The 10,000-nt window shown below is 36.0% G+C and overlaps 4 protein-coding genes across 6 annotated transcripts in view; 1 reads left to right on the forward strand and 3 right to left on the reverse strand.

The window, feature by feature from the left end:
* Positions 1 to 10,000, forward strand: part of LOC137622917 (uncharacterized) — a 436,226-nt gene that overhangs the window by 214,889 nt on the left and 211,337 nt on the right. The gene's annotated exons all lie outside the window — the stretch shown is intronic.
* Positions 1,098 to 4,453, reverse strand: LOC137623418 (uncharacterized). The gene is made up of 2 exons (XM_068354251.1): positions 4,415 to 4,453; positions 1,098 to 1,442 (listed from the first exon to the last, which is right to left on the reverse strand). Exons 1-2 carry the CDS (start codon positions 4,451 to 4,453, stop codon positions 1,098 to 1,100), a joined length of 384 nt encoding a protein of 127 aa, XP_068210352.1.
* On the reverse strand, positions 4,494 to 7,733 carry LOC137623419 (dentin sialophosphoprotein-like). Its single transcript, XM_068354252.1, has 2 exons — positions 7,212 to 7,733; positions 4,494 to 4,619 (listed from the first exon to the last, which is right to left on the reverse strand). The coding sequence occupies exons 1-2, from the start codon at positions 7,731 to 7,733 to the stop codon at positions 4,494 to 4,496; spliced, it is 648 nt and encodes a 215-aa protein (XP_068210353.1).
* Positions 7,753 to 9,459, reverse strand: LOC137623420 (S-antigen protein-like). Its single transcript, XM_068354254.1, has one exon. The coding sequence runs from the start codon at positions 9,457 to 9,459 to the stop codon at positions 7,753 to 7,755; it is 1,707 nt and encodes a 568-aa protein (XP_068210355.1).

The raw sequence follows: 10,000 nt of genomic DNA on the forward strand, positions 1-10,000 counted from the left end.
CTGAGAATTAACTACATACTTATTACTACGTACAGGATGGTACTGTTCCTCTCCTTTTGCTAAAGTGAGAACTACACAAAAATAGTGCAAGCGATGTAAAACGTATTCAGAACACTGAGGAGATAGTAAGTTCTGTATTTTAACCTTAGTTTATTGTCTGCTAATCGTGAGGTTTAAAGTAATCCGGCTTCATCAATCCTTCACACTTTTCATTTCTTGAGTACAAAATTTGTTCCCTTTCTACTCATGGGTGTTTGTGAGTCACTCAACTTTTATTTTGCAGCAAGGTTGAACTTCTAAAGTTCTAGATTTAATAACCAGATTACGAAGATGATTCCACAATCAGGGCACAAATGGAATGTAGCTTCTAGAATACTGTGAAGTATTGAGCCTTATGGTGGAAAAGATTTAACTGCCTACCTCTTACTACATAGAGGATGATACTGTCTGAGGAGATCAGAATGCAAAGGAGGGTCAGGAATATGAAAAATCTTATGCAACATGTACAACGAACTAAGTGAACGACTTTGCCAAAGATTGTTAACCAGATTAGGAATGAGGAATTTAATAGACTGTAAGATTTTGTCATACAAATTGATTAGAATTAGCAGCGGATGATCAGACAAGAGAACAATTTTCAAAACTTAGTAAATGGAAGAAATGAAATATTTCATCAGGGTATTATCAAAATTACTAAAATTATTATTATTAGAATTATTAAGATTTTTATTATTATCATTATTAATATTATTGTTATTATTATTAAAGTAAAATAACATTATCTTTTAAAATTGTTATTATTATTATTATTATTATTATTATTATTATTATTATTATTATTATTATTATTATTATTATTATTATTATTATTATTATTATTATTATTATTATTAGATAACACTATCTTTACAGTCCTCATTACTAGTCCCTGACCGTACGGAGTACAATGCCATGATTGGGCAAACATGAATGGAGAACTGTAGGCAAGAAAAATAAAAAGAAATTGATATTCGTTTATAAATTTCAGGTCATTGGAGCTCAAATTAAATATGAATTCATTTTTATTTTTCGTCAATAATAAATAATTCTGTATATGTTTACACCCAGTATGTGTAGTAAGTAGCAGCAGCAGCAGCAGCAGCAGCAGCAGTAGTAGTAGTAGTAGTAGTAGTAGTAGTAGTAGTACCAGCAAGAGCAGCACTACTACTACTAGTAGTAATAGTAGTAGTAGTATTACCAGCAAGAGCAGCACTAGTAGTAGTAGTAGTAGTAGTAGTAGTAGTGGTAGTACAAGCAAGGGCAGCAATAGTATTAATAGTAGTACTAGCCAGAGCAGCACTAGTAGTAATAGTAGTAGTATTAGTAGTAGTAGTAGTAGTAATAGTAGTAGAAGTATAAGTAGCAGCATCAGCATCAGCAGCAGCAGTAGTAGTTGAATTAATCTATTACAAGTCAGTGGTTCTAAACACAACTTAATCAAGTTGCGATCGCAGGATGTCTTCTCCAGACTTCTAGCAGGAAATAAAATAAAAAAAAAAAAGGTTTGCAGGCGCAATAACTAACTGGGAATCTCCCCTTCCCATTACAAGCTAAGAAAGATGCATTTGCCCATGTGTCAGACACACTGGATGGTTTCCAGTTGCCCTCTGCAAACAGTCACAAAAGCTGGGATGGTTTGACGGGCGAGAAGGGGAAGGCAGTTCACGTAATTTCGATGAAAGAGGTTTGCATGGAGGGCTTGAGAGAGAGAGAGAGAGAGAGAGAGAGAGAGAGAGAGAGAGAGAGAGAGAGAGAGAGAGAGAGAGAGTAACATTTAAAGGTATCCTGGTTTTACTTTAATATTACTGGGAAATACAAGAAATATAACTTTTAAAATGCAATCATTATTCTGTTATTTTGAAACATTAATTTTCAGTCGTACCAATTTGTACACAATTTAATTACAAGCTGCTAATTATAGATTAACACATTAACGTATTTATGAGTAGATATTTTCATCTCTCTCTCTCTCTCTCTCTCTCTCTCTCTCTCTCTCTCTCTCTCTCTCTCTCTCTCTCTCTCTCTTTGTACATGGGTCGGTAAAATCTTCTACAGGTATAGCCATTTTTTTGCAGAAGAATACGTTTCTTCAGATTCAATGCTTGGCTAATAATCCAGTGAGCACAATTTCTATTAAAATTGCAGCTAAAAAAAAATGTGTATTTTTGCGAATGTTGCCATTTTTATCACAAAACTAGATTCCAATTTATAGCCATAACAATATGAAAATAGGACCAAGCAACCCAGTTTCAACAAGTGGGAATAAATGAGCATTTAAGAAATAAATTAATAAAGAATTTTAACAGGAACAATCCAGGATCCTATTTTTCCGTGAAGGAAAATATCCTACCTGCTATTAGAAGGCCTCTTCTTGAGAGTCCTTATTCTTGTCAAGCGTCATCTATGCTAAACAATAGAGTCCTTCCTCCTACTAGATAGATCTAAGCTGAAAAAGAATCCTCCCTGTCAGAGGGTTCTGAGCCTTAGGAGAGAATCTCTCCTTATGTCAAGAGTCAGATTGGTTGATTGATTTGGAGTTTTCTGGCATCCCGACATCAGAGCTCATTGACGCCGATATCGTTTGTTATAAACGAAGAAGATAAATAATTTAAAATCCTAAAAGCGAAGATGTCCTTATAAAAGTTAGATAGCTTTCAGAAAACCCGCTTCTGAAATAAATTTAAAAATACCACTAGCTTAGTACAACACTTCCTGTCCAAGAATCTTGACAATGATGAACCCGCCATCCTCACCTCGAGCCTCAGCCATAACTGTTTCTTAAGGTGCTAAAAGTGGGGCATTCGGTCAACACATGCCTCACAGTCAGGGGCACTAAACAGTCGTCGAAATAGGGCTGGTGTTGGCCAGTCGAGTGGCTCTGAATTCTAGAAGAGTCGCTCCTGTCAGGTGGCCATGGGTCGAGTCCTTCCTAATCTCAAAAGGCTTCTAAGGGGAATAAGAGGATTCAAATTGAAGAGGAAAGTCCCTTCTATTAGGATGCCAAGATGCCCATAAACAATAAAATATGATTAATTTTCTGCCAGGGGATACTACAGTGAAGGTGAGAGCCCATCCTCCTATCAATTGACTTCTGAGCTAAGTGGTTTTTTTATGAAGCCAAGTGGGTTCTGTTCTACAGAAGAGCTCATTTTACATTCAGGTGATCTTTGAGCTCCCAAAAAACTTCCTTTTCCAATAATGTGGTTCCTAAACTAAAGAAAAATACGTCCCTCAGTTAGGTAATATTAGAGCTAAAGAGTATAAACCCTTTTAAAATCATTACGCCTTTGGGTTGATGAGTCTCTTCCATAGACATGTTGTTTGGCTGAACAAGAACCACTCCCAACATTTAGGTGCTTTCTGAGTTGAAGGCATGAGTCCTGTTCTCCTGGCGGGTTGCTAGAAGGCTCTCCTTATGTCATGTAACCTTCGAACTGGAGAAGATCGTCTCTTCCTCTATCATCTGGCTCCCAAGATAAATAAATGAGATCCCATTTTCTAAACACGAACCCTCCTAAACCCAGGCAGACTTCCAATCTGCATATTTGCTTAATAGAGATTCACTCTAATTTTCTATCGTGCTGGGCATCATTTTTCCCGAAACCATTGATATCTAATGCTATTACTTTTATCAAAAGCATTAGGTACCATGTTTCTTTCATTTTGACAAATATAAATGCTGCTCTTATTGTCTACCATTTTGACTTTTCATCACAACAAGACTTTTGCCTACTTCATATTGTCATATGCCATTCTTTTGTCTTCCATTAATTTGGAATTCTAAGGTGATCTCCTTTGAGCATTTGTCATTCTGGCCATTCTTTATTTACAAATTTATTTTTCATTGCGAGTTTTTTCTCTTCATTTGAAATTCTGGGCTCATTATCTTCTGTTATTCTTCATTTTAAAAAGATTTTATGTCTTCATCCACGTATCTCTAGGATTTAAATAGATTTTATATCTCCATTCACTATTATTATTATTATTATTATTATTATTATTATTATTATTATTAATATTATTATTATTATTATTATCATTATTATTATCATTATTACTTGCTAGTTGTAAAAGCAAGATGTTATATCTCCCAGGGGCCCCAACAGGGAAAATAGCTCAGTGAGGAAAGTAAACAAGCAAATACAAAATATTTTAAGAACAGTAATATCATTAAAATAAATATTTCCTATATAAACTATAAAAACTTTAACAAAACAAGAGGAAGAGGAATAAGATAGATTAGTGTGCCCGAGTGTACCCTCAAGGAAGAGAACTCTAACCCAAGACAGTGGAAGACCATGGTACAGAGGCTATGGCACTACCTAAGTGTAGAGAACAATGGTTTGATTTTGATTCTGAGGAATTATCATCTTACCATATCTCTAGGAGGATATTTTCTCTTACCACGGGCCATTATAAGCTAGTGGTCTGGGTTGATTGTCTTATGTCAGCTGCTATTCTTCTAACTTCGGGAAATGAGCAAGCGAAGTATATCTCTTCAGATCAGCATCGCCAAAAGACGCGTCATCGGATGACGCCCCGTTGTTTTGAGTAGCCGATTGTTCGTCCAGCTTTGAAGCCTTCCAGACAGGACAGTAACTTTAATAGGGAACGTTTGATGCTCGTAATGAAATATACAACGCCATTTCGCTGTTGTTCAAGTCCAGAATGCCGAGGGCGCTTGGCAGCGACGACAACACATTGACCCCAATTAGAGTTCATTACGCCATGAGAACTCTTTCTCTCCAAATATATATATCTCCATTTTGCGTCATTTGTCATGAACGGATTTTTTTTAATTATTATTATTATTATTATTTTTTTTTTTTACATATGACGCAACTGTTGATCTCTCTCGGCTTAATGGTCTCATATTTGTAAATTGTAATGCAGCTTAAAAATGCACTTAAAATGGCGTGGAAAAATATAATTAATCATAACGAGGACGGCTACTAAAGAATTTTAACGTCAACACGGATTTGTACACACGTTTTATGTGACTGCGCGTTAGTTTGAAAATATGTTTTTGTGTACAAAATTGGATAAAGCTGTAAATTATAATTGTATCAAGACTTGTATCAATAATTATACACTAAAACAAATATGTATACACAAGCACACATTTTTTGTGTCTATATATACATACATATATATATATATATATATATATATATATATATATATATATATATATATATATATATGTGTGTGTGTGTGTGTGTGTGTGTGTGTGTACTGTGCATTATATATATATATATATATATATATATATATATATATATATATATATATACATGTATGTATATATATATATATACAGTATATATATATATATATATATATATATATATATATATACATACATATATATATATAAATACACGCATATTGTATATATGTTCATGTGTGTAAGTATAATGTATGTTTATGTACTAATATTTAATGAATTCCATTTGAAATCCTGTTAATTTTGATCCCCTATTTTATAAATCAAACTCCAATGTCTCTGACTGACAAGTGTACAGGTACAGCAATGCAGTGTTCACTTACTGATAGATAATTAAAAAATTTCTTTTAAGGCGTAAAATCCAACTCTTTGTTATAACAGTAAATAAATACCTAATATATTTCTAATTTATTTTATGTTTTACACTAAACATTTTTAGCGAATAAAAGAACATATAATGGCACTTGAAAAGCGAGTTCGTAAAATGTATGGAGAAAATATAATGGTTTTTAATGATCCAGTTCGTAAAAATAGTATTTCTTTTTTTGCTCCTATGGGCCAAATTCCGGTGGCCATTAACAGTCACCAGCCCATTTATTGACCAGGCCATATAACGATTACGTTGAGAGATTCATTGGTATGGAGAACATGTTACTGCCATTATAATACAAGATATTCTTTATAGCTTTATAGTCTGACATATCTTTTTTTCTCGTGGTGGCCTATTGGAAACATCCATGCCTTGCGATCGCCGGACTGGTGTTCGAGTCCCGCTCAAGCTCCGATAGTTGCTTGTAGTGTCTGCAGTCTCACCGTCCTTGTGAGCTAAGGAAGGGGGTTTTGGGGGAGCCTGTAGGTCTACCTGCTGAATCATCAGCAACCATTACCAGACCCTCCTTAGCTTGGAGGAATAGGGGGTTTGGGCGCGATCAGTCAATCTCTAAGGCATTGTCATTGTTCCTTGCTTCTGTCATTCACCAGGTCTTTAAACAGGGTTGTGTTGGCCGATGTAGTAACATCCCTGACTGGTGAACGCCAGACTGGGCTTTGAGTCCCACTCAAACTCGTGAGTTTCTTTGGTTGCGCTAACCTTAACATCATTGTGAGTTAAGGATTGGGTGTTTGGGGGAGCCTATGGGTCTATCTGTTGAGTCATCAACAGCCATTGCCTGGCCCTCCTTGGTCATAGCTTGGGTGGAGAGGGGGCTTGGGCGTTGATCATATGTGTGTATAATCAGTCTCCAGGGCATTGATCTGCTCGATAGGGCAATGTCCCTGTCCCTTGCCCCTGCCATTCATGATCGGCGTTCAAACCTTCAAACCTTTGCAATACTAGAGCTAGTTCAGAGGTAATTTTATGCCAAAAGGTTTTTAGGGGCTTGGAGTAGACCAGAGCAGAAAGTGCCAGCCCTCTTTGACCTTCTAGATTTTATAATATAATTAATTATATCCTAAAGGTACCCAAGGTTGTTTGGGGAAAGCCAGTTTTCTGCAAGTTACGCAATTTTAGTGTGCCTATGAAGTGGAACCATCTGTACTACCCCTGCCCTCTCCTCCTTCCCCACCCCCTAATACAGGAAAGAGAAGGATTGGACATTTTGTCAATAATCCTGCCTTATAAAACAGCTATTTTTGTCACTTGCAACAGTCCTTAGATCCAGTATTAACGGTAATAAGCCGCAATAAGCATGTGTCTTCCGCACCCATTTATTTATTTAATGTTTGCTGTTTAACCTCCTGCTGTACCTGGGCGCTGAATGGCCTCCCCAGTACCAGTTCCGGGCCTCGTGGCCCAAATCTATTCATCCAATCCCTGTGCACAAATGAGTGGAAGATTAAGGGGAGAAATAAAATTCCAACTTCTCATTACGCCCATTTTATGAAGAGAAACCCGTTCTGGCAGACTCGTTATCATCCAAGTTATTGACATTATCACCCTCATTACCATCATGCAAATCAACATTGTCACCTTCATTACCATCATGCATATCATTATCACCTCATTACCATCATGCATATCGTCATTATCACCCTCATTACCAACATCCATATTGTCGTTATCGCCCTCATTACCATCATCCATATCGTCATTATCACCTTCATTACCATCATGCATATCGTCATTATCACCCTCATTACCATCATGCATATCACCATTATCACCCTCATTACCATCATGCATATCGTCATTATGACCATCATGCATATCGTCATTATCCCCTTCATTACCATCATGCATATCGTCATTATCACCTTCATTACCATCAGGCATATCATTATCATCCTCATTACTATCATCCATACCATCATTATCATTCTCATTACCATCATCCATACTGTCATTATCGCCTTCGTTACTATCATACATATTGTCATTATCACCTTCATTACCATTATGCATATCGTCATTGTCACCCTCATTACTATAATGCATATCGCCATTATCACTCTCATTACCATCATCCATATAGTCATTATCACCTTCATTACCATATATCCATATCACCATTATCACTTTCATTACCATTATGCATATCTTCATTATCACCCTCATTAACATCATGCATATCATCCTTATCACCCTCATTACCATCGTACATTTCGTCATTATCACCTTCATTACCATCATCCATATCACCATTATCACCATTACCATTATGCACATTGTCATTATCACCTTCATTACAATTATGCATATCATCATTATCACCTTCATTACCACCATGCATATCTTCATTATCACCTTCATTACTATCATGCATATCTTCATTATTGCCCTCATTACCATCATGCATATTGTCCTTATCACTTTCATTACCATCTTGCATATCGTCATTATCACCCTCATTACCATCATGCATATCTTCTTTATCATCCTCATTGCCATTATGCATATCGTCATTAGCACCTTCATTACCATCATCCATATCGTCATTATTCCCATCATGCGTATCGTCGTTATCACCCACATTACCATCAAGCATAACGTCATTATCACCATCATACATATCTTCATTATCACCCTCATTACCATCATCCTTACCGTCATTATCAACTTTATTACCATCATGCACATCATCATTATCACCATCATTGCCATCATCCTTGTGTTTATTATCACACTCATTATAATTATGCATATCGTCATTATCACCTTCATTACCATCATGATCATCCTCATTACCATCATGCTTATCGCCATTATCACCCTCATTACCATCATTCATATCATCATTATCTCCTTGATTACCATCATGCATATCCTCATTATCACCCTCATTACCATCATGCATATCATCATTATCATCCTCATTACCATCATGCGTACCGTCATTAGCCCTTTCATAACCATCATGTATATCATCATTATCATCCTCATTACCATCTTGCAGATCACCATTATCACCCTCATTACCACAATGCATGTTGTCATTATCACCTTCATTACCATCATGCATATTGTCATTATCACCCTCATTACCATCATGCATATCGTCATTAGCCCTTTCATTACCATCATGTATATCACCATTATCATCCTCATTACCATCTTGCAGATCACCATTATCACCCTCATTACCACCATGCATGTTGTCATTATCACCTTCATTACCATCATGCAAATTGTCATTATCAACCTCATTACCATCATGCATATCGTCATTAGCACCTTCATTACCACCATGTATATTGTCATTATCATCCTCATTACCATTATTACCCTCATTACCATCATGCATATCGTCATTATCACCATCATGCATATCGTCATTATCACATTCATTGCCATCATGCATATTGTCGTTATCACAATAATTATCATCATGCATATGGTCATTATTACCCTCATTACCATCAGGCATATCGTCATTATCACCTTCATTACTATCATGCACATCGTCATTATCACCCTCATTACCGTCATGCATATCAACATTATCACTTTCATTACCATCATGCATATCGTCATTATCACCCTCATTACCGTCATGCATATCAACATTATCACTTTCATTACCATCATGCATATCGTCATTATCACCCTCAATACCCTCATGCATAATTTCATTATTACTCTCATTACCATCATGCATATCGTCATAATCACCTTCATTACCATTATACATATTGCCATTATCACCCTCATTATCATCCTGCATATCATCATTATCACCCTCATTATCATCGTGCATATCGTCATTATCACTTCCATTGATCACCGGAATGAGGTAACGGTCATATTATTATTATTATTATTATTACTATCCAAGCTACAACCCTAGTTGGAAAAGCAAGATGCTATAAGCCCAGGGGCTCCAACAGGGAAAAATAGCCCAGTGAGGAAAGGAAATAAGGAAATAAATAAATGAAGAGAACAAATTAACAATAAATCATTCTAAAATAAGAAACAACGTCAAAACAGACATGTCATATAATAAACTATCAACAACATCAAAAACAAATATGTCATAAATAAACTATAAAAAGACTATGTCCGCCTGGTCAACAAAAAAGCATTTGCTCCAACTTTGAACTTTTGAAGTTCTACTGATTCAACCACCCGATTAGGAAGATCATTCCACAACTTGGTCACAGCTGGAATAAAACTTCTAGAGTACTGCGTAGTATTGAGCCTCGTGATGGAGAAGGCCTGGCTATTAGAATTAACTGCCTGCCTAGTATTACGAACAGGATAGAATTGTCCAGGGAGATCTGAATGTAAAGGATGGTCAG

Source organism: Palaemon carinicauda, chromosome 30, assembly GCF_036898095.1.
Source record: "Palaemon carinicauda isolate YSFRI2023 chromosome 30, ASM3689809v2, whole genome shotgun sequence".
Classification (NCBI taxonomy): domain Eukaryota; kingdom Metazoa; phylum Arthropoda; class Malacostraca; order Decapoda; family Palaemonidae; genus Palaemon; species Palaemon carinicauda.

What these genes read in the sequence shown, in the direction of transcription:
- LOC137623420 (XM_068354254.1), bottom strand. Translation starts at nt 9,459, where the DNA reads ATGCACGATGATAATGAGGGTGATAATGATGATATGCAGGATGATAAT.
- LOC137623419 (XM_068354252.1), bottom strand. Translation starts at nt 7,733, where the DNA reads ATGGATGATGGTAATGAGAGTGATAATGGCGATATGCATTATAGTAAT. An exon ending in CAATGTTGATTTGCATGATG is followed by an intron (nt 4,620 to 7,211) that starts GTAATGAGGGTG and finishes CCTGTCTGGAAG; the next exon opens with GCTTCAAAGCTGGACGAACA.
- LOC137623418 (XM_068354251.1), bottom strand. Translation starts at nt 4,453, where the DNA reads ATGGCCCGTGGTAAGAGAAAATATCCTCCTAGAGATATG. An exon ending in AATATCCTCCTAGAGATATG is followed by an intron (nt 1,443 to 4,414) that starts GTAAGATGATAA and finishes GACTTGTAATAG; the next exon opens with ATTAATTCAACTACTACTGC.